At 39.4% G+C, this 25260-nt stretch overlaps 1 protein-coding gene across 12 annotated transcripts in view; it reads right to left on the bottom strand.

The window, feature by feature from the left end:
* Positions 1-25260, bottom strand: part of TCF4 (transcription factor 4) — a 322751-nt gene that overhangs the window by 134719 nt on the left and 162772 nt on the right. For all 12 annotated transcript variants that reach the window (XM_026649022.2, XM_026649017.2, XM_026649023.2 and 9 more), the window contains one exon: positions 20998-21062. In XM_026649022.2, the coding sequence (XP_026504807.1) occupies positions 20998-21062 (65 nt within the window). The remainder of the gene's footprint in view (positions 1-20997; positions 21063-25260) is intronic.

Genomic DNA, 25260 nt, shown 5'->3' on the forward strand with positions numbered 1-25260 from the left:
TCAATATATTTCACTCTATATGCATCCGAAGAAGTGGGTTGTAGCCCACGAAAGCTTATGCTCTAATAAATTTGTTAGTCTCTAAGGTGCCACAAGTACTCCTGTTATTTTTGCGGATACAGACTAACACGGCTGCTACTCTGAAATTTGTTAACTCATTACTGTTTGTTGGTCTCAAAGTAGACTACACTGTCTACACTGCAATGTAAGGCTAGGGTTGCTAGAACTCCAGTTAGCAGACCCTGGGTTTGTTAACCTAGGGCTTGAATGTCTTCACTTATTTGTAACCCCCGATTAGGAATTGTTGAACCCTGGATCCCAACCTGAGGCTTCCGCGTCTACACTGCATTATGCAGGCCCAAGTCCAATCATCCCTATCTCAGACTTCCTAGAGCCCTTTCAACATGTGGCCGCTCTAGCCCTTTGTTCGTGGTGCGGTGTGGAAAAACTTGAGTATCCACCAAACTTGACTGTTCAGAGCACAAAGAAAGTTGGCCCATAGGATTGTGGAATACTTTTGGCGAACTCCCAGAACACAAGTTCAGTGGGGCTATGTCTAAACTGCAAAAGCAATAGGACTTGCACCCTGGGTCCCAGCTTGAAGCAGGCTCAGACTCTCCATGCCTGTGGGGCCCTGGGACCCTGGGTCTGAGCCTCGGGTTAGTGCGATTTGAGTGTAGACGGAAGGAGGGGCAGGCTTAAGCCTGAGTTCAAACACTGGGCTTACACTGCAGTGTAGACATACCCAAAGATAAGCAATACTTATCCCTTTCTTATCCAGAAGCAAGCAACTGTGTGTAAAATAATGTTATCCAGAGACTAAAAGCAATTTAAAAATCTTTCCACAATCTAGCATGTCAGATACTCAGGCATATGAAAAATGTGAACAGATCTGTCTGTCAGACATATTTTCAAAAAGACACTATCGAGTTAAAATTCATACAATTACCTAAAAAAAGTGGGAGGAGCAAAGAAGTGGAACTTGAACCATATATTTGTATTAATGGGAGAGGACATAAGGAGCGGTACTTGAACCAAAAAGGAAGTTTAAATTGTGAAAGGGGTTGGAAGCAGAGTACATGTTGCATGCTCCTCTCTCTGCAACTCTAAGGAAGCCTGTCCAAAAAAGCACCATGTGGTTTGACTCAGCAAGCCACGTATGGCCCACTTGATCCTTCTCCTGCAAGTATGTTAAAGGACTGCATTCTTTTCCTCCTCAGAGGATGTTAACCGCTTCCACATAGAAGAGATCTGTTGGGATTGCTGCACCAGAGTCTGCATGGACAGAACTCAATAACTTTTCTTTTCCCCTGGAGGAAGACAGTACGCATGTCCGTGGATACAACTGATGCTTACTACTTTACAAAACTGCCTAACATGAAAGACATTCGTATGGTAACAGGAGGTGGGGAAAAGATGATTATATTCTTTAGAGTCAGATGAAAACTAAAGATTATTTACCCAGGATGGGATAAACAGTGTGTTTTTCTGCTGTTTGAATGCATGTCTGCAAATGAAATTCAACTCTTGCAAATACATTGCTATGCTTTGCTATGCTTTGGTTTTTGTTTTTTTGGCAAAGGACCCTTAAAAATTATCAAATTAAACTGATTGGCATTTCAATACTACTTAAAAATGTATTGGTGTTCACTGTCTTCATTGTTATAAACTTATGTTTATTTTGTATTTTACAGAATCGGGTTACTCAATCAAATATAAATATGTATTTTATTGACATATTAATTCATTCAGAGATTTTTTTAAAAGTGGAAAGTATCCATTTAACTGCATTTAAATTCCTCTCTCCTAATTTCAATATTTTTTATACGGTCAAAATCTAATAAATGCAGTCCAAAGGCCATTCACATGGAAATACAGCTGTAACAACTGTACATATTATTGTAACACAAAACTAATGTCAAAGAAAATCCAGAGCAATCTTCATTTTAAGTACACCCCAACACCTGTAAAGTTTATGACACTTTGAGTTTTCAGACAGGATAAAAAATTATACTCATCCCCACAACATATATCAGCAAATTCAGCTGATGTGAGCAATGTGAAAAAAACAGCATCCCCCCTTTTTTTTTTAAGCTGAGATGGGTAAAAATATAGAGGTGGTATGGTCCTGGAAGCCAAAATAGAGCATGACACACCACACAGTTATACCTAGCCTTCTTGTCAGTGGTCTTTTAGTTAGTTTAGCACTGCGGGAAAACTTCTGAATTAAAAATGTGCATGTGCTTTCAATTAAAAGCTTAAGAATAAAGATTTTGTTTCCATCTCTCCCTTTGCAGTACATTCTGCAGGCTGACTGCATCACACAGCCAGCAGGTGTAGATTCCAATCCTAAGGAGAGAGAAAGAGGTGAAGTTTTATTGCCTGGGTGCATCAAGATCACCAGGTGGCTTCTTCATCTGTGCCAGACGCTTCCCATGTAAAATAGGAAAGAATGAATTCAACAAACTGAGAACAAATTAGTGTACATGTTTCACTCCATCAAACCTTTATGATAAATGACAACTTCCTCTCCTACCCGCCCCAAAGTCTCTATCTTGATATGTAAATGCATTACATATATGGTGGCCACCATTAAAAAGACAGTATTTATGCCAAGGATCAGGCAGTAGTAACTGGGATACTGCAGCATTTCTCTTTACTTAGAACTGTGGGAACTGTGGGGACTGTTGGCATGTGTTGGCTTTTTACAAATATAGTGGGCCCAATCACCAAACCCTAAGAACTAGCGGTCACCAAATGAAATTAATAGGCAGCAGGTTTCAAACAAACAAAAGGAAGCATTTTTTCACACAACACACAGTCAATCTGTGGAACTCCCTGTCAGAGGATGTTGTGAAGGCCAAGACTATAACAGGGTTCAAAAAACAACTAGACAAGTTCATGGAGGATAGGTCCATCAATGGCTATTAGCCAGGATGGGCAAGGATGGTGTCCCTAGCCTCTGTTTGCCAGAAGCTGGAAATGGGCAACAGGGCATGGATCACTTGATGATTACCTGATCTGTTCATTCCCTCTGGGCACCTGGCATTGGCCACTGTCCGAAGACCCAGTATGGCCGTTCTTATGTTCTTAATCACCCTCATACATGAAAAAATAACAATAATGCTTTGCATTTTCATAGAACTTTTCATCTGTAGGAGAGCACAGGCGAGTCACATCATACGCGCATTTAACTTATGCGAATTCAACTATACGCGCTCAGCAAAAAAAAGAAAAACAACAAGATACCTATAAATAGTGCGGGTGATTCCACCCAATGAGCGTATGCTCCGGAGTGAGCGTGAGATGAGAGATGTGAATCTGCTGTTCCCTCAGTCGGTCTCAGTTCCCACGTGCCTCTCATAGTGTGAGCATCTCGCCACGCTGAGAGTGATTCTAGTGTTTAAAAATATGTATTTTTCATACAACATGGCCCCTAAACGCAAGCCAACTACTTCATCTGGTGCTCAACCGAAGAAACAGCGATCTTTTCCAACGCTGGAGGAAAAACCGACTGTGTTGGACTTATTGAGAGACGGTATGTCGGTCTCCAAAGTGGCGCGTAAATATGGCTGCAACAAATCTAGCATCTGTGCCATCAAGATTCGAGAGAGAGAAATTCGTCAAGCCATGGCATCAAGTGCTCCAATAACTGCTAAGGTGACGAGGCAGGTGTGAGATAAGATTTTAGTGAAGACTGAAAAGGCATTAAACTTATGGCTGGAAGACATGAATCGTAAACGTGTGCCTATCGATGGCAACACATTGTGAGAAGAGGCTCTTAGCCTCTACGCGCTGTTCAAACCTCCTGCCAAAGAGGGACAGCCTTCTGATGAGAAGGAATTCAAAGCCAGCCAAGGTTGGCTTAACAGTTTTAGGAACCGCTTCAACCTCAAAAACGTGCAGACTACTGGTGAAGCTGCATCTGCCAATGAAGAGGCAGCAAAAGCCTACCCCGAACAATTAAAGAAAATCATAGAAGAAAAGGGCTATCTTCCGGAACAAATTTTTAATGCTGACGAGACTGGGCTCTTCTGGAAAAAAATGCCCAACCGCACTTACATTTCGAAATCAGAAAGACAAGCCCTTGGCTTCAAAGCAGCTAAAGACCGTGTGACTGTGTTGTTTTGTGGCAATGCGGCTGGGCATTTAATAAAGCTGGGCTTGCTCTACAGGGCTGCAAATCCCTGTGCCCTAAAAGGCAAGAACAAAAATCTCCTGCCTGTGTTCTGGCAATCAAATAAAAAGGCTTGGGTGACGGCAGCATTATTTCTGGATTGGTTCCACAAGTGTTTCATTCCGGAGGTCAAGCGGTACCTCGAAGAGAAAGGACTTGACTTTAAAGTGTTGCTGATTGTAGACACTGCTCCTGGCCACCCTGCGGCACTCCGGTTTGCACGTAACGACGTTGAAGTCATCTTTCTCCCCCCCCAATACCACCTCCATCCTCCAACCTCTCGACCAAGGTATGATTTGCGGTTTCAAGGCCACGTACACGAGGCTTACGTTCTCACAGATATGTAGCACTATGGATGCTGATCCCAATCTTAATGTGATGGAGTGTTGGAAGTCCTTCAACATCGCTGATTGCATCATTTATATTAAACAGGCAATGGATGCAATCAAGCCTGAAACAGTCAATGCATGTTGGCGAAACCTATGGAAAGAATGTGTGAATGATTTTAAGGGTTTCCCTACCATTGACAAAGAAGTGAAACGCATTGTTCAGGTGGCCAGGCAAGTGGGTGTTGATGTCTTCGTCAACATCCTTGAAGAATTAATTGAGAGCCATAGAGAAACATTGACTAACGAAGAGTTAGAGAAACTGATAAAATCGTCTACAGAAGACGAAGATGATGACGATGAACAGGAAGAGCCAGAAAGTTGGAATCTTCATAAATTTGCTGAAGTGTTCCAAGCAGCGAAACACTTGAATGATTTAATTTCTGAATACGATCCCTCTATGGAACGAAGCCTCAAAATCACACGGACGATTTGAGACCGTATCAAGAAATGTTTGAGCAGCTCAAGAGACAACAGCGACAGTTGCCGATCACCATGTTTTTCAAGGAAAAACAGCCAGCAGCAGATGAGCCTACGCAATCAACTTCTCGAGCTGAACCAGAGCCAACCACTTCGTCTACGACTCGCTCTCCGTCACCCAAGCTCTCCGTCACCTCCATTTCCTGGATTGACATCAAGCCCTGATGACCCCCTGTAATTACCCCCTATAATTACTGCCTGTAATTAAAAATACAGTACTGTAAAATTATATTTTGCATATGTACTCTTTATTATATACTGTACATTACTGTATACATTATACATATTACTGTACAGGGTTGTATACACAAAACCACGTACAGTATACTGTACTTTATGGGCGATTTAAGGGATTTTCAAGAGTAATTTTGACTATATATGATTTTCGCCTTACGCGCTGACTTTAGAACCTAACCCCCGCATAAGATGTGACTCCACTGTATGCATTACTCCTATTATATAAATGGGGAAATTGAGGCAAAGAGAGGTTAAGTGACTTTCCCAGGATCACACAGTAAGAGTTTTCTACAAGCTGAATTCCACTGGTGTGATTTTAAACCAATTTAGTTAATCTAGTGTAAAAGGCTATGTGGACACTTATTTTGCATTAAACCGGGTTTATTTCACTTTACTTTAAACCAACTCTGAGGAGGTTAAAGCTAAACCAAAATAAGCCACTCAAATGAAATAAAAGTGTCTACATGGGAATGTAGAGATTTAACTAAATAAGTTTAAGTTTGTATATAGACAAGGCCTTTGGTCAGAGGAAGTCAAGAATAGAATCCAGGTACTCTGACTCCCAAGTCTGTGCCTACCCACTAATAATTCAACCCTGAATTTGAACTGGCAACCTATGGGCAGCAGCCCAATTTAAGGGAACTCTTCCCTCCCCTGGACCTATGAAAAGGTGAAACAATGCTCCAGGGTCCAACCACTTGGTCATGTTTTGGACAACAGCTGACAGAAAGAGGGAATCTGCAGTGCCAGAGGTCCTCTGCAGCAAGACCTGGGAAATTGTTCCAGAAGGAAAGTTTTACTTGTCAGTGGCAAGAGGGATTTTCAAGCCTGACCAGCACAAGTTATTGAGTACCCTTGTTGTTCTCAGCATAGGCACCAAAAATTGTATGGACATAAAGGCTGAAGACCCACCACTTCCAGGTCATGGGGAAGACATACTGGTAGAGCACTGTAAAGAAGCTTGCAGTGCCTATATCACGTGGGTAGAGGACTCTGGGTAAAGGATTACCATTTCCAAGCCTGTCAGTCGATCATCTTTCACTAGTGTTAAATTCATTAAAAGAAAAATTAAAAACCTTAAACCTTTCTAGTTTTCCACTAGGCAGGATGAATTGCTCATCTTAATGCAATTACAGTAGGTTCACTTTGCATCCAGTTTTTGTCACCATGTCTATTTATCTAACACATGCATTGTAAAACTAACCCCATATGTTATGACAGTATGTAAAAAAGATAGAAATACCCCTGTGCATTACATTCCAGACATATATTCAGTTTTATTAGACATTATATGGATATTTTCCCCAAGATAGTTTTGAAAGGCAAGGATATGGAAAATATCCACTTTACCTGAACCACAGTGTTGACTAGATCTACTTTACTAGTAAAATAAACAGGCTCTCTTAATAGTCAACCTAGCCCTCCTTTCAAAGAAAGAAAATCGTTTTTAAAAATAGAAAAGCCTATAAAATGCAGACAGATGGCCACATTCTGTCATTAACTTCAAAACAAAATAAAAATATTAACTTTCTCACTGTTGCTAAACATACTGCAGCAAGCATTATATGTCTGGCAGACATATACCTCATCTGCTGCAAAGACATAAAGACGTACCTGGCTCCTCTGTTATTATTTATTATGTGGTAAGCACCAACAATGTATTCAGCAGTCTTCACAGCAATGGAACAAAAAAGAAAATCCTACTCCAAATAGTTTCCAAACTAAACAAGACACAGAGAACACAGGTTGCATTAGGATGCCCAGAAGAGAGAATCATGTACTGGGATGGGTCTGTTGTTGTTTTATGCATTCACTTCTGGAATGCTCATAAGAAGTAGGTCTTTAGGAGGGATCTGAATGTGAAGAATATCATGCCTGGCAAACTGGCAGATGTATGCAAAGGGAGCATCATAGTACACTGAGTTGGAGAAGGGGACAAAAGTGGTATTGCCAGTGATTTATTATTATAACATCTGCTGGATAGAGAACCTTTCACCTCTAGGTCAATTACATACAGCCCAGTTTCTCAATGACCAAAAATGTTTACCAACTAACAGCTCGTGGGTTATGGTTTAGTGGTTTCTGTCCAGCTCCCAAAGGACACGTATCCATACCACTTAAACCAAAATCACAAACCGCTCTAATTGGCCATTTTATTGATAGCTTCTACAGAGAGGCCAAAGTATAATGGACAGTGACCCTGCGGGCAATCTATATCCCATGGTAGGGCTGATGTACACTGGCAGGATCAGTGTGGGCAAGTCTGCACTGCTGCTGCCCCTGGAATACCTGTTGTATGGATAAAGAACTTCAAATCTTTATAGCTGCCTTTGTGATATCTTTCAGAAGTGCTAAATACATACAAAACCCCAATTTAGTAATAAATAATAACAACAATTTAAAAAATAGCTTTCAAACCCTAGAAAGTAGAGCTCGTTAAATGACTGTTTTATATTGAATTAAAACGGGCTAGTTAAATATGGTTCAGGTGTGAGGTATGGAGGAACTACTGAAAAGGGTGGGCTGTGCTCCACCACAGCCCCACACCTGCCCACAGAGAAGGGCTGGCACACCAGGGAGAATAATCCGTGCACCCTAAAGTATGGAGACAACTGCCCATTCCCTGCATGCACTGAGAAGCCATAAGAAAGACTGTGCCTCAAGATTATTATTTGTTTTCTCAATTTATGTCATTTGCATGTTCAATCATCTGATTTGTGGGCGCAATCAGGTACTAAATTACCTAGATTATGCTTGCAAATAATTGAAGATGCAATTATTGTATGTGAAAATAATGGGCAAAAAGAGGGAGGCCAGGTTTTGAAACTCTGACCATATGTATGTAAAGGGATCACTTTAAACTTCACCACTAAAATGCAACCACCACTGAGAGACTGGTAACTATTACAATAGTGCAAACCACATTTCACAACAGCTTTTAGAGTGAGAAGTGAAGTAAAATATCTTTCCCAATTAAAGCAATAGGCATTCAATGTACTGTAGAAAGAATTTAATAGCTGTGACAGCCAGTATGTAGCCTAAATTTTATCTGTGGTAAAAATATTGATTACTTTAATAGTTAGTGTTCTTTACCTGTGTTTCTTAAAAAACTTATTTCCCCATCTTAAAATGCGCTGAATGTGAAGGTCCTACACCTCCTTTTACATGATAATTAAGTTTGACTAAAGCTGCTATTCATCCTCTCTGCAAAACAGCAGGTAATTCACATTAGACTTAGGCCTTGTGTACACTGCCACTTTACAGCGCTAAAACTTTCTCGCTCAGGGGTGGGAAAAAACACACCCCTGAGCGATGCAAGTTTCAGCGCTGTAAAGTGGCAGTGTAGACAGTGCACCAGCACCTGGAGCCGTGCTCTCAGCGCTGGTAGTTACTCCCCTCGTGGGGGTGGTCTTTTTACAGCGCTCGCTGGTGCCATGACTACACAGCCACGTTAAAAACCGTGGCAGCGCTTTAACGTTGCTAGTGAAGACATATCCTTAGATGGTGGCAGAACAGTATAACTTCTATGTGGGAGAGAAACTATCTGAAATGGTCTGTTGGAAATGGGCAATGTGCCAGGATGTGCCAAATACCAAAAAGATGACAATGGGGAGTTGGTGGAAATTGGAGGAAAACTGATGCTTTCAGAGAATATTACATTGTTTAGCAGTAATCATTATTTTAAAAATTGCCTCACTGTTAAAAAGCATCAGAGGGGTAGCCGTGTTAGTCTGAATCTGTAAAAAGCAACAGAGGGTCCTGTGGCACCTTTAAGACTAACAGAAGGATTGGGAGCATAAGCTTTCGTGGGTAAGAACCTCACTTCTTAGGTTCTTACCCACGAAAGCTTATGCTCCCAATACTTCTGTTAGTCTTAAAGGTGCCACAGGACCCTCTGTTGCTGTTAAAAAGCAATATTTCAGTAATAGTGCCAATTAAATCTAACTTTGTTGCAACTAATCTGAACTGGGTATCTGATGTAGCCAGTTGGCCCATTTAGAGGGAACAAAGATCTCTGGCTTATTAAAGGAGTCAGAGAAAGAACTTGGTAACTAGCTCTCTGTGTACACAGTCAAGGGCATGGAGAAGACTGCAGTCTTCCACTGAAGAAGTGCCCAAAACTGGCTGGTGATGTGCACAAAGGTCAAACATCCAATTTGGATTTTGCTAGTATATCAGGATTTATACACCTACTCTTGAAGAAAGAAAATTTAAAAGCCAGATGATCTTTAATAAGCAAGAGTAGTTAGAGCATTGATTTTTACATTTCATCCAAAAGACAGCATCCCCGTAGGCTATACTTGTATGTTTGGGGCGTACAATTCTGACTCCGATAATTGCCAGAATTACTTCTCATAGCACTGTGGCTTTTCATGACCCTGCTGAGTTTAGGAGTTATGACAAGATCACAATATAACGCGGTGTGACTGCAGGCACAAATAGAGCTTCATTTTTTTGTAGCATCTTTCACATTCAAGGTATCTCAAAGCATCAACTCAATATACAATATAATATAATATACAATGACTGCAGCAGCAAATGGAGCAGCCATTGGCACTCAACCATAGTACACACCTACTGCTGGACATTATAAGCAGCCATATTATTTGGTGTCCAGGATATCAGTTTTTGGACAGTGCTTGGGGAACTTAAAGCTTTTATGGTTTAACATCTGATCCAAAAGACTGCACTTCAAAAAGTAGAGCATTTCCCTTTATAACTGAACTTCAGTGTTACATTTCAGCATTTCTCCAGTTATGGAGCAGACTATGAACTTTTGCCTTTCTAGCTAAGATTCAGGAGAACGCCTACTAAATAAGCCACACAGACACCTGAACTTAAGTTTGTCACTTTTATAAGTTTGTCTGACAAGAAAACTTTTACTTAGGTTATTAAATTAGTGTTACTACATAGGTCAAACCACAATATAACCATGGTCACAGGGTGTTTCATGGGCACTAGAACTGATTTCAGGACCTGGAGTAACACTTCTGCCTTCCAAAGTGAGACAATTCAACAAAAACTGTGACAGGTGGCAACTATACCTGAACTATAAACTTTTTTGCAAAACTTACTGACCGAAATCCTGGCTCCACTCAAGTCAATGAAAGTTTTGCCATTGGCATCAATGGGGTGGGGATTTCATCCACTGTATATAGATTTAAAGTCCTTGAGACAGGCTTTAGAACAAAAGGCATAGGGTGGGGTGGAGGGGTCAGACTACTAGGCTGAGTTACCCTACATGCGTTTACCACAGAAATTTCCCACAAATATTTCACTTCACTTCCAGAATATATATTTTAGAGAGTTGCTCCAGAATAAGTATTTTAGAGAGTTGCTAGCAGTATTTTTGCTGTTTCTGTAAGCACATTCCATACACCTATCCTGTTATGCTGAGGAAGTCACAAATGTTTTGTGGTGCTATATGAATAAGTAGTAAGTGAAATTGTGACAGTTGAGTAGGAACATTGGACACAATGGCCATGACTGGATTCAGTTGTCTCTTTAACAGAATTACACCTTTAAAATCCAATACAACTTTAGTTTTTATAACTGATTTCATACGGAGTCAGACACTAGTGTATCCTGCATAAACACACTGCCTAGTCAACAAACTGGTGTGTTTGTGTAGTCACAAAAAATTCTTCAGTATTCTTTGAGGGCATTCACACTTTTGTATCTGGACACAAAAATGTGGGGTAAGAGCAGATATTGTGTGAGCCTTAACCTTGAATTCCTTTGTTTTGTTAGATATCTTTTCTGTCATCTTAATATACCATTTGCATGTTTTTATATGGGAAGAAAACAAAGAAGAATTTATAATAGATAAAGGACTCTTGCCATCAAAGTGTAAAGAAATCTAGTTATTTGACCAACCAAAAAACATACTTAGTGATTTGTAATAGAAGAATGAAATGAACCTCACTCTGTCTCAAGAGGTCTGCAATTTGATCTTCACAAAAGGTAGCCTGCCAATTTAATTGAGGTAGGAGTTATTTAATTTTTTATATACAGGTATAGTTTCAATAAAACTACATATGCCTATAATACTGCAATGGCAGATGTGTCCCGATTATTAGAGGTGGGCTCTAGGGAATTTATACAATGGATCTTGAAATCTGTAAGCAGCTGTTTGTAGAGGGGTGGAACATTGTAACACACACACATGTTCCTTAAGTGCAGTAATGTTTTGTTATTTTACTGCAGGTGTATTACAGAGATGAAATTTAATAACTTGTATACAATACCAATAAAACTGAAAGATTCCATGCCCTGATGTTCATGAAGAAAATACAAATTAGAAGCAGATAGCTCTGTTCACATATAGACACACACAGTGTTTGTTGCCACACTCACTGATGAAGTGTTGTCATTTCTATTACTTTATTGTTTAGTATGAACAGGAGTTCAGTCCATCAAAAACAAACCAAAACAAACAGAACAAAACAATAGCAACTCACAAGATGCTGAAAACACACTCCTGACCAATTCAGGGGAAAGAAAAGGCATTTGAATGCATGGACAAGATTCAGGCATGCATTTGTGGGGTCTTTTGGATGCATGAAGCCCCTGCGTAATGGTATCAGAGATAACGTTCTAATAATAGACAGAGTAATTCTTTAGTGACTTAAAACAGAAATCTGCTTTTACAATATGCATCTGTCTAAATCTCACGCTGGAGGGCAGACTAAAGAAACACTCTTAAAAGTAGGCATCACATAAAAAATTCCCCAATGGCCTCCCTCCTCCTATGTTTAATGGGCTCCTTTACAAATTATTAGAAATGTTGAAACAATTAAATAAGTCACAGTGGAAAAGAGAAGTCTCAGGACTTACACTTGAAGAAACTAGGTGAATAGTATTGCTACCCATTTCCTCGTCAGCACGAGAACACTGCTTATTATGCAAGAATTTACACACTCATTGGATACAAAGGATACATAGGGGGTCAAACTGCTGGGCTGAATCACTCTATATGTGTTTAACACTGAAATTTCCCACAAATATTGCACTTCACGTCTAGAATATTTACTTTAAAGAGTTGTTAGCAATATTTTTGCTATTTTTATAAGCATATTCCATACGTTTACTCTGTTATGCTGAGGGAGCAACAATTTTTATTTTTTATTTAAAAGGCTGTGTTTGGGTCTATTTGTAAACCACTAGGAGGGATGCAACACACTGTCATAGAACCCTGTTGCACAGGAAATTACCTAAGGGGCCAAAGAGAGCCTGCAATGGATGCATTTATGAGGCCATTGTGGAGGAGAAAACATGTTTTTCCCTTCCCACACACAGTCATCTGCACAAGGGAGGAGAGCAGTGCCTTTGTGCGCCTCCACACAAGTCTGCTCCAGTTGCAGAAGCCTTGTCAGTGAAGATCAAATCCCCTGTTGCAGGTAGTATGAGGAAATTCAAAAGATGCTTCCTGCTGTCCAGCTCCCACACTATGCAATCAGTAGGGAAATATCATATTTGCTAGCTACCCAGCCTCCAAGATGGACTGAAAGGATGAAGATACAGTCTTGTGGTAGCGAGAAAATGAGATCTGGAGAAGTTGGGACAGGGCTTTGGGGGTACAGTGTTCATGTAGCGGAGATTCAGGTAGCAGAAGTTTTATGTAGTTCCCAATGTGGTATGTCTCATCGATGTGAGAAGACACTATTTCCACCTCTGCATCTGTCCCTTATCTTTTGCATCCCTCAAAAGCAAGGTGCAGGGAGTGGAGGGGGATAAGGAAAGTAGGGCCAGCTGAGGCAACCAGCATGGCAAGGGGAGGAGTTGGGAAAGCAAGGCAGACCTGGGAAGTTGGAGACAGCCTGAGGGGGAAAATGAACCTGGAAAAGACTGGGGAGGGCGGGAGGTGAGTGAACCTCCTGCACTGCCCCTGCTTCCACATCAGCCTCCCCTCAATCTGTCTGCCTGATTTTAAACTCTACCTGTTCTGTCCCTTTTCAGTTTCTACTCTGTTCTGCTCTGCACAGGGTTCTCTACCCTTCATCCTTTACCACCCAAACCTTTCCTTTCTATCCTTGCCTGCACTCATTCTCTGCCCCATCTTCACCTCCTGTCAGTGAGACACAACAGGCGGCAAAAGAGTGAACTTTCAGGCATACATAGTTTCTTCTCCTTCCTCCCTTCTTGCACCACCTGGAAATCCACTCTAGCTATTCATGAGCATTTATAAGCTATTCAATAAAGTGGAGAACAAGTTCTGACTTGCTGCTCTGGCAACTGGAAGAAATTGGGGGGCAGGAGGGGAGGGAGGGCACAGGCCCATGTAAACAGTCTCACAGGGAGCATTCCATGGCTTCAGGCACAGGGGAATTGCCCCACCAACAGTCAGAGCTTTCTGGAAGGTTCTGGACCTGTGTGGATTTCTGCAGGCAAAACCCAAGTGCGGGGACCTGTACTGACAGATCAAAGCAAAATTGTATGTACGGAGAAAGACACAGTCTGTGCATAGGGACAAGGCCGGAGAAGGGGGGAGGGGGCTAAAAAAGGCTTCATGCATCTCACTTTTCAGGACTTCTACATTTGCCGCTTTTTGATCAGGATTCTGGTGCTGATTTCAAGTGCTACTAATGTAATCATCTCAGTGAAAGATGGAATGTCTCAGCAAAGCAGAAAGTTTAGGTGTTGTAGGCCTGTCCTTTGGTACCCACAAAAACAGTAAAAAGGAAGAAGCTGTTTTTATGATGAAACGCTTCTAATAATGTTCATTTGTACTGACCCTGAAGGAAAGGTCATTTCTGTTCACCTTTCATGCCCTGTCAGACTTACCATTTATAAACCTTTTTCTCTGTGACAAAATCTTGCAACAGGCTGAAGCTTGGCAGATATGTTCTCATTTTGGATTTTAATTTAGTTATAATTAGTTTTGAAACTTTTTAAGTTAGAGGAGAATAAAAACATAAAATAGGCTAATTTAGCATTTTATCTTGTATTACAACTATACACCTCTACCCTGATATAACGCGACCCGATATAACATGAATTCGGATATAACGTGGTAAAGCAGTGCTCCAGTGGGGCAGGGCTGCATGCTCCAGTGGATCCAAGCAAGTTCGATATAACACGGTTTCACCTATAATGCGGTAAGATTTTTTGGCTCCCGAGGACAGCGTTATATTGGGTTAGAGGTATACCAGTGGTTCTCAAACTTTTGTACTGGTGACCCCTTTCACATAGATAGCCTCTGAGTGTGACCCCCCCTTCTAAATTAAAAACACTTTTTTATATATTTAACACTATTATAAATGCTGGATGCAAAGCGGGGTTTGAGGTGGAGGCTGACAGCTTGCGACCCCCCCATGTAATAACCTTGTGACCCCCTGAGGGGTCCTGATCCCCAGTTTGAGAACCCCTGAACTATACAATATTTTACCAGAACCAGTTTCAGGCCTCAGAGGTGGGTGAGTCTCCAAATGGCTTCAATGAGCATTTCGTAAACATCAAAGAGAGCAGCACATTCAAGGCCAGAATTTAGCCACCTTTTCCCCCCAAAGTGCTAGTAATAACAACTAGTCACCTTTGGATTGTTTTATTTTTAATTAAAAGTGTTAAAAACTGAGTATCAGCTACTGTGCATCTGCTAAAAGACAGCCCTAAATTTTCAAAGCACTGTGACTTCCATTATTGCCTGTAGGAGTCATGCTGCTACAATCCATATGCTACTTTGGAAATTTAGGGGGTAATTCTGAAATACCAGGCTGTTTTTACATTAGTGCTTTAATGCTCTTTCTTCATTCATGATTTTTTATTAACTTTTGCTTATCACATCTCAGTGGCTCCAGACTATTCACAAATCACCACTGACATCATGTAATAGTCAGTCACATCAACTATCAGCTGATTAATGGATCCATACTACTGTACACAGCATACGATACTATGAGTCTAATGATAATATTTTGCACATCTACAGCACCTTCCAACCAAGGATCTCAGTGTTTTGCAAATATTGTTGAATTAAGAAAACATCCCATCCTCAACTGACAGATGGGAAGCTGAGGCACAAAATGATGAAATGATTCATCTATGGTCACACAGTAAATTGGTGGCAGTCACAAACAGAACCCAGATATCCTGATTCATAGACCCACTAGAACATGCTTCTGTTTCCTCTGGAGACATATCAGTGTCATCACAGTGCAGTGAAGCCCCCTTATTAGAGCTGTTGATAAAACAAACTATTTTTAAGATTTGATTCTATGTCACAATCATTTCACATAACTCTTTTATACCTGCAGCTGTTTAAACTGAGATTATTAAGTGCTGATTTAGACTAAACACTTTGGGTCAGGAACTAGGCGTATTGTTCTACCTTGTGTAAAACATTAGCCATCCAAAACAAGAAGCATTACTGTTAGACAAATAAATTCTATAACCTCTCCTTATACCAACATACTAAAAATCCCCATTTGGTGGAAATGGTAAGCAGGACAGCATTAAGACATTGGGTGAATTCCTGGTCCCATTGAAAGCAATGGGAGTTTCAGTGGAGCTGGGATTCCACCTAATATTTGAGAATTGTCTTGGTCGCAATCATGCTAGTTTCGTAGATTTTTTCATCTTTAATGGAACTGAATGTTTCCCACAAGGTGATCTGCTGTTCCTGTTCCCACTGTAGTCAGTGGAAGTTTTGCTTTGTCTTCAATGGCAGCAGGAGTAGGTCCCAGTCTTTGAACTAAAAATCACCTTGAGGTAAATAGGATACTGTGTAGTAGAGTTTACATCTCACTAATGTCAATTGGGTGAAGGAATGGAGAGTCCAGGCCTTTGCTGCTGCTGTTTAGGTGGAGAAAGTTTTCTTTAAGACAAAATGAATAGGATAGCAAGTCTAATGTTGCTATCCTACTTGGTCCAGGAACTCGCCTATACAGAGCACTAGATATGGATCATAAGTCAACACAAATCTGCACACTCCTCTCAGGTTTAGCAAGAAGGGGCATGTGACAATACCAGTCACTCAGGATTTGGTGATAAACCCAAGCTTTAGCACGTGCTGTACTGCGTGTGCTATTACTCCCAAACTGTCTCTGGTATTCAGGTTTTACCTTAGATGTGATGGGACAGTAAGTGACATCTTCCCAATAAGAACAAAAACACATCCCTGAAAGCTTCCAATAGGTTTCTAGATTGCTCCTAGTCCTCAACTATTGATACTTTAATGGTTCCTGATAGTTCTTGTCATAAACATACAGCTAAGGGTAGCATAAAATCCCTCCTTTACCTGTAAAGGGTTAAGAGGCTCAAGTAACCTGGTTGGCACCTGACCAAAAGGACCAATGAGGGGAGAAGATACTTTCAAATCTGTGGGGGAAGGTTTTCTGTTTTGTGTTCCTTTGTGTTGTCTCCAGGTCAGCGAGGAATCAGGGCAGGGAAAATACATTTTCCAAAGCCATACCTGAACTAAAGGCCTCTAAGATTACAAATTGTAAGTAATAGCAAGGAAATGCATTAGATTATCTTTTGCTTTAGCTTGTGAATTTTCCCTGTGTTAAGAGGGAGGTTTATCCCTGTTTTTGTAACTTTAAAGTTTTGCCTAGAGGGGAAATCCGGGTCCCCACATCTGTACACTAGAGTTTAGAGTGGAGAGGGAACCCTGACAGTTCTATTATCTGGAAGCCTAAATCTAATGGTCTATCCTTAAGATTAACCAACTGTCATTCTTGTACCTGCCAGGATTCTAACAGGTTCATAGGGTAGATATTTTTCTCTTTCCTGTTTGAGCATTGGGGATTTACTTTACCTGCTCTCGTTATCACCTTGCATGACGTCTATCCATGTTTGGAATTCCCATACTTGGCCTGATTCTTGTAATGTTTTTTTCCAATATTTGTTGCGCTCAAGTCAAATTCTTATAAGTGAGAAACCTGGGAAGCCTAAGGAACAGTGGGTACTACAAAAGACTAGCATGGTAACAACCTAGCTGAATCCTTTTTGTATTCAGTCTCTACACATTTCCAGAACATCATCTTAAGGTTGCAGTTAAACTAATTAACAAGGATGAAACTGATGTTCACGCTAACTTAACTCCAAGTAAGCCCAGTTGGTCCCACGATCCATGAGGACTTCAGTTAATAACCCCATTCAGGAAAATACTTGAATCAGTTACCTTGCAATGACCAGGACCATCACAGAGACAGGTATGAAGGACTAGTGAAATAATCAATCTACCCTTTCCAGCAGTCTGACAATAGCTATTTATACCAGCTCAAGTGGTATATGACAGAGGAACTAAGGGGGCTCAGTAGTTTCTTTTTTGGGTCACATGTTGAGAACTCTGGCCATGATGCATGGAAGTGGTCTGTCTCTTTATACATAACTGGGCAACAGAATTCACTCAATAGGCACTCTAAGACTGTCCTTCCCCAGATGAACCACAGACAAAAAGGAATGGGACACTCCAGAGGGTCTGTCTCTCTCTCTCAGCTAAGAGGGAAACTAATAATCAGTCGCAGGTCTATTTTGTCTATGAGTCACCATCTACCCAGTGCAATATATTCTTTAGTAAGAAAATAGAGGAATTCTGCTTCCTGTTTCTCCCAGGTGGCCATTCTGTTCACAACACACAACAGGCAGTTCCTCTTTAAGGGTTTCATCTGCTTGCTGATTGGTCACTCCGTCAAAAGAAGTTGCTAAGGAATCAGGTGCTAAAACACTCTGACACTCCTTGAGAATAAGCATGGTCAGGTGTTTAAGGCATGGATCTAGGACTCAGGAGATCTTGGGTCAGTTGGTGGCTCTGTGACAGCCTTCCTGTGTAACCTTGGACAAACTACTTAATCCCTCTGTGCCTCAACTCCTCATCTATCAAATAGAGTTAATAATACATCCTTTTCCTCACTCTTTGCCAATTTACATTGTAAACTCTTCAGGGCAGAGACAGTCTCTCACTGTGTGTTTTTACTATATCTGGCACAATGGAGCATCCATCTCAGCTGGGCCTCCTAGGCAGGACCATAGGGTAAGTAATAATATATGCACCTGCTTCTGGCAAAGTGTCTCCTGGAGTTTCCATAGGAGCTCTTAGTTTCTGAGGTTGGCCTTTTTGGCTCCAGATTCAAGAATATACTGATCTGTGCTCATCAGTCATCCTTAAATCACTTCAGTGAATATAGGGATTGCTGCACAACTCTTCATACAGGGTATTAAGGAAGACTTAACACAACTTTTTTTGGTATTGTGTCTTTCTAGAGCCCTAAAATATTTCTCAGATTACTGTAAGTAGTGTGAGATAGAGCTCAATAATAACAGAGTGAAAGAGAAATTAAAAAATATAATCAAAGGGAAAATGTATATTTTCAGATGAGAGTTGAAATGATACAGAGAGTTAGTGAGAAGGAAAGAAACAGGAAGGTGGCTAGGGCTGTGAAGAAGAAGACTCTTGCACCAAGAGTGATAAGACAATATGGACAGAGAAAGCATGTGATCAGATCAGTGGTAAATGACTGCAGGGATGTGGGCTGGTAATAGAAACAGACCAGGTCTAAGTATGAAGGGATTTTAAAAGAAGAAGGACTATACTGAACTGGATCCTAAAATGAATATAGAACATAGTTGTTTCAATTGAGACAATGATGGAATTATAAGTTTTACCCTAAAATTTTCTGCATTTATCTATGTATTGTGAGAACTTCAATAATTCTGTAATTTATTTCAAATACATTAAGGCTCAGATTTTTAAAGTCTATAGTAGTGTCCATAATCAAATAGGTATTTGCAGGTAAGTGTATAAATATGCATATATGTTCATGGCAGGATTGGTAAACATGTACAAGGAGGAATCCCTATCCTTTCTGTCTGCGCTGTGTAGTATTTAAAATGTTATAGTTTTGCTTTAAACGAGGAAAAAAGTATTCCCTAATTATCCCTTTCCAATTTAAGCCCAGTATACATTATTTTGTACATAAAGCATTGAAAAACTCAACCAATTCGAATGATGATTTCTCAAGTGAAGAGGCCTCTTACTCAGCAGAGGAAATCTTGATGGCTGTAAGGAATCATGCCAATTCCTATCAGTAAGAAAAGAAGCAGGGACAAGCAAGACTATTGTCTCATTGGCCAACAAAAGGGGCCCCCACTGAAAATAGCCTGTTCAATCACCATCTGCAAAAGGGAAGCATGCTGTCAACCTCCTTCTCCCCAAAATTCTAATGACCTCTGCCTTGGCACTCCGAAACCAGATACCTCGGAACAGACCTTCTACAGGAATTGAAAGCTTTACACTAGACATAGCACTGAGAGGCTCCTTGCCCAAGCTATCTGCACTGAACATTTGCACTCACATTCCAAAGATATTTCCGTTACACTGGAATGGCTGCAAATTTCTTTCCTGTGGAATTCTTTCCAAATAAACAGGGATGAACTGCGCTTTATAACATGTGCCGTACTCAGTCCCTGACCCAGCCACAGTTGGTCTCATCTCAACAAATCTTTAGCTGCAGAACTGGATGGAGCTGATGGCATATCTGAGTATGCCGGAGAGTCAAAACTTGAAATAGCTAACAGATGTAGGGAAGGGAGTGGAATATCAGCTTTACAAGATATAGTAAAGATACGTGTGTGCACTTTGAAGGCAAACTTCTATTTAATTACTAGGGCTGCTTACCTTTTTCTATGCTAAATTAAACATGTTTTTCTTTAATTTAAAATATATTGTTTCCCTGTATTATTAAAGAATTATTAAAGAACATGGCCATATGAAGGGAGCAAGTATTCCCCTTTCCATTAGGGAAATAATATGCTTTTTGTGTGTGTGGCAGAATTAAAAACGTATAAAGCTTTGAATTTTAAAAAGGGTTATTAACTTCTTTCAATACTTTTCCAAAGTAAGAAACTAGTGCACTTATAAAAAGGAAAGGAAGCTTAGCACTGTTCAGAAAACAAAATGAATTTAAACATGTGATTAATACTGCTACTGAAATTAAAAAGAAAGCATCTTTTTAAAAAATCAATTGTCTTGAAACAAAGCTTAGACTTTTGGCTATTGATAGTATTTTTAGACTCAGACTCTCTCTGGAGAGTTAAAAGTATGCAAATGCAGAATGCACAGAGGCACAAACACACACATGCTATACCTTTGTATTACATTGGCATTTTATTATTTAATTAAACTACTCTTATTTTTCTAGCTCACGCATGCTTCCCTTGAGACGGCTTTGCTGTTAGCCTGCTGGCCTTGACTTCCAGCCAAAAACAATTCAGAAACAAAAAGGGACAACAAATCATATTTTCACAGACATTTTTATCCCTCAGTACAACCCTGTTTTCACACAACATCATACAGACTCTGTGAAAACTATAATTTATTGCAATAGCCATCCAAAACCAGGGTTTGACACATGCTCTGCGGTGTGTTTCCACTTTTATAATGTCTTAAATTGTGCCATTAGGAAGGAACTGTTATGCTGAAACAGTACAACATTGTTTCAAAAGACAGTAATCAATAGTTGACAATGGCCTAAGAGATACTAGTAGGTTGACTTAAATACTAATAGAAACCTGTAACTGTATCTCCACTAAAACAGCTCAGACAGAAGTTGTATTACACACATTTGCAGATAAAGATTATTTTTGAGAAATACCTGTTTGCAAACAGTTTTGTGTATCATGGAGACAAGCTCTAAAACGGATAATCAACTTTACAAAACAAAGCTAATTTATCAGGCTATTTATCACTACCTTTCCACTGCATAGATTACCACTTACCTGGTGGCAACCCTGTAAATTTGAGTCTCTTCCATATGATGAATATGACCCCCTTTCAGTTTTACCTGTCAATAAAAAATAAATAGGTGTGTAAATGTTACAAAATGTATATATCTTCTCTATATATTTCATATGAAATAAACCTACATATCCGTATCGGTGTTTGCATAAGTAAAACAGGCACTTCTGACCACATACTGTACGTAGGCAACAGAAAGGGATTAACACTTTATTCTGGGTATGATTACGTGGAAATAAGCTTCCTATTCTTAGCCATACCGCTCCACACACTTCCTAAAACTGTAATTTAAAGGGATTCTACCATTTCTTTATAGAAACAGACTTCTCACCCCCTCATCAACGGTACCCCCTTTTTTTGTTCCCCATCTCTCACTCACAAGCTGAACTATTTTTTTTTTATTTACACAGCAGGCAGGCTACCTATAATGTGACCCCCACATAGTAATTCCCATTGATTACACTGACACTCACTGGTGAGGGCAGAGCTAATCAATCATAGGCTCTCCAGATGGCGAATTTAACAAAGAAACTGTTCAGGATTCTGCTTTTTACTCTCTTTCCCAAGAGTAAATTCCCTCATGATCAACGTGATGATGGAATTTACACCTGGGAAAGAGAAATTTGGTTGGAAATTTGCCATTCTCCACCAAAGTTCCGACTGCACCAGCAGTGCTGGGACTTGAACAGAGGCCCAGTGACTGCCAAGCCTCTATGCCAACCCTAAGTACCTAATTTTTTTCAGTAGGCCTTTAAAACACAGATCCAATAGCCAAGCTATAGCACTGGCTACAGGTATGCCATATTTAAAAGTAAAATAAAGATCTTTTATAAACTGAAAGACTGGTCTTGTACAAAATTGATCAGGAAAGAGACAGTTGCTGCAGAACGCTAAGTTGTAGCTGGATATCACTAAACAATGTCCAAGTGGAACAAAGAACAATCAGGAAGGTTGGTACAATACATACTAGCATAAAGGGCCCGTGAGTTGGTGAGGATAATGACAGGGGGATGGGTAGGATGATTATCAGACAAAATGTACAAGAACAAATCAAAGATCACTAAGGGCACTGTTGATAATTCTGAAGCTCTTATTACAGATAGGAACATAGAAAATGCCACATACAATACTTGCTACTAAGGGCCAGATGTTACACATGCAACTTATATTAATGTCAACAACACCTGGGAGCCCAGATCTAAGGTTCAGATTGTTTCCCAATCAAACCTATAATAAATTGTAATAACTGGCTATACACACTACATTACCAATTCAAAGTGAATCATTTATTCAATATCACTACCAAGGACACATTCATTACAAAATAGTTTCCTGACAAAAACGTTACTTTATTTGGAAACATCATGCTGTAGTAATAACAAACATATCCATTGATCAAGCAAAGCTTGTAGTTTTGTCGGCATTTTGTGTTGGGGAAAAAAAGAACAAGTGGACTAAGAAGACAAAATTGTGTTTCTTGAAGACAAGTGTTGAATGGCAGTTTAAACTATTACTAAATCTCATTTTCAGTCAATTGAACAAGACATAATTTAGCAGTTTTTCTGATTTTTATAGAGATAATACCTATGTTGTGTCAGATTATTACACAGAAAATGTATGCAGTAAGTTTTAATGGTTCTTAAAATTATCCCATTTTGTCAGCTGTTTTTATTTTAATATATAAAGCTACTATATCTCTTGAGAAATATTATTGATGAGGTCTGGCCTGTAAGAGAGATTTGGGATAAAGTAATCATATTCTATTCTTTCTTTAGTCCCTGGAGTGAAAAACAAAAGCATAAAAACTTTGTATAAAAATTTAAGAATTTTTGTGGCTTGTTTTTTAAATAAACTCATTACTTCACAAAAATTAACCAACAATATGCAGAATTTGTTTGTATATATTTAGTAACTTCCAAAAGGACTTCTGTGTGGTAATAAAAATGGGACGAAACATCTATTTTGTTATCCCTACAAATTCAGTGCAGAGGAAGCCTAAAAAAACCCCAAAAAACAATATTGAAATGACAATCAAATTCTAATCTTGAATCCTGGGGCCAGTACCGAGAAAACATCTTGCCGATGTGTGTCTGAAGTTATGTGTGTTACTTCACATCACCCCAATAGGGCTACTTGTTTTAAAGTCAGAAAGTCAGTACAAAAAAATGCTAAGGATTGAAAAGGGATGATGGTGGTGGTAGTGTGTGTGTGTGTGTGTAAGCTAAGTACAAGCCACAACACAAGAAACTCTGAAAGCAATTCTCATTTGTTGCATGGGTATCAGTCGTCTTCTTTACTATCATATCAGATACAAGCTGCCTCATCTTAATTTCAGTTGTTAAAAAATATTTATCCAGATATAAAAATAAACCCACTGCAAATTACAAGTTGTCAGGGTTAAAAATCTACTTCTATTTGTGTGGGGGAGGATAAGAGAACAGCATAGACATGAATCATTCTCAGTAATTTGAGTGTTTCCATGACATCAATGGGCACTCGTCCAGGACTCTGTCGAAGTCTGTGAGGTACCAAAGCAGCACAGCAGCCAGCAGGAGATTGACTTTTTTTTTTTTTTTTTTTTTTAAGGATTATGCTCCTTGTAAAGATTTCATCTGTAGCATCCACTTTTACCACCAAACAGATAGCTTTGGAGATCATGAGTGAAAACATTTCATTCTGATAGTGTAAGCCCTTAACTTTATTACATCTTTTGTTGTTGTTGTTACCAAATACAGCTAGAAATCTGCTTCTCTATTAAGAACAAAACCACAATTTTTCAGAAAATCAAAAAACCATTTAAATATATATATATATATACACACACACACATTCACGATCAATTGTAATTATGAAATTAACATTTTTTTTGTAATGACACTTCATTTTGTAGGAAAAATATCTTTTGTATAAATTGTCCATTTAAAATTAGCTACAGTCTTGATGTTGATTTTCTGCTTAAAATTCACTGGCACATTTGTTTCAGATAATAAAATTTGCAAGAGTGCTGATAATATGCTAGAGTAGGCTCTTAAAGTAACTATTTGTGATCACAAATACAAAAGCTTCTCCTGAATTTCTCCATTTACTGTACGCTACGTATCGTTTTTAGTTACCCTAACACAACAGTGTGTGGTGTGTGTTTTCTAACTAAGGTTTGTAAAAGCTAAAGATTATTTTTTTAAAAATGTTTTAAAAGAGAGTCTACAGTGATGTAGAAACCCGACGCATTCACTGCGGAATTTTCGAGACAACCCTCTAGTACTAGAATGCGGCAGCCGCTGCGGATATTTTTTGGCACAAAGACAATGGTGGCAGTGCCAAGCCCCATGGCTAAAACTACTCAAAAGAGGCATAAGGGTAGCATTAATCGCTCAAGTCTTTTACTGCATGGAGTACTGATGTCCATAATTTAAAAACTAAAAGTACCCGTTAGTAATATTTGCTGTAAGCAAAGGGTGGGGGGGAGCTTGAAATACAGACCAAGAAAAAATCTTGTCAGACATTTGATTAATTTTTCTACCTAGAGGACCAAATGTTAAAATGTGCCAACTGTTTCTAGCACCGAGCACATGTAACAAAAGATATATCCTTATGTGGCTTTATGTTCTGACAATTGAATCAAAGCTTCATAAATGTAGCTGACCTACAGTAGAGTGTTAAATAACTTTGATGCATGCCGTGCCTTTAAAATAATGTATAGAAAGCATCTTTATTATTAACAGAAGTAATTTAAAAAAAAATCTTTTCAATTAATTGACACAATGTATGCCAATCAAACTAACTATAAACAAAGAACGAACAACATGCAGCTCCTCTTTTCTGACAAAAACATTGAATCTGCAGTTTTATACTCTATAAACACCCCCCAAGAAACAAAAATATTGCTTATCTAAACTGAACTAAATGATTGCTTAAGCTACATTTGCTATCATTTTAGTTTTACTGTAAGAAAGAGAGCAGCATAGGATTGACAATCAATCAATAAAGAAGCCACTTGCCTCTCCATGGTGCATTTTGAAAAATTAATCAAATTAAGTAGAAAATTTAAGCAACTTCCAAAGCATAAATGCAAGTCATCTAATTCTCCACTATATTTTCCTTTGCCCTGAGAGATAGGGCACCTTGTCTTTAGTATGCAGAATAAGGAGACATGAAGCAACTCTTTCCATCTGCTAAGGAAAAAGGAAGCACAGCTATTGTTATAGATGATTTAAGTTCAATGTTTATTTTGATTTCATGTCTGA

This window comes from Terrapene carolina, unplaced genomic scaffold (assembly GCF_002925995.2).
Source record: "Terrapene carolina triunguis isolate 2854851 unplaced genomic scaffold, T_m_triunguis-2.0 Scaffold69, whole genome shotgun sequence".
Classification (NCBI taxonomy): Eukaryota; Metazoa; Chordata; order Testudines; family Emydidae; genus Terrapene; species Terrapene triunguis.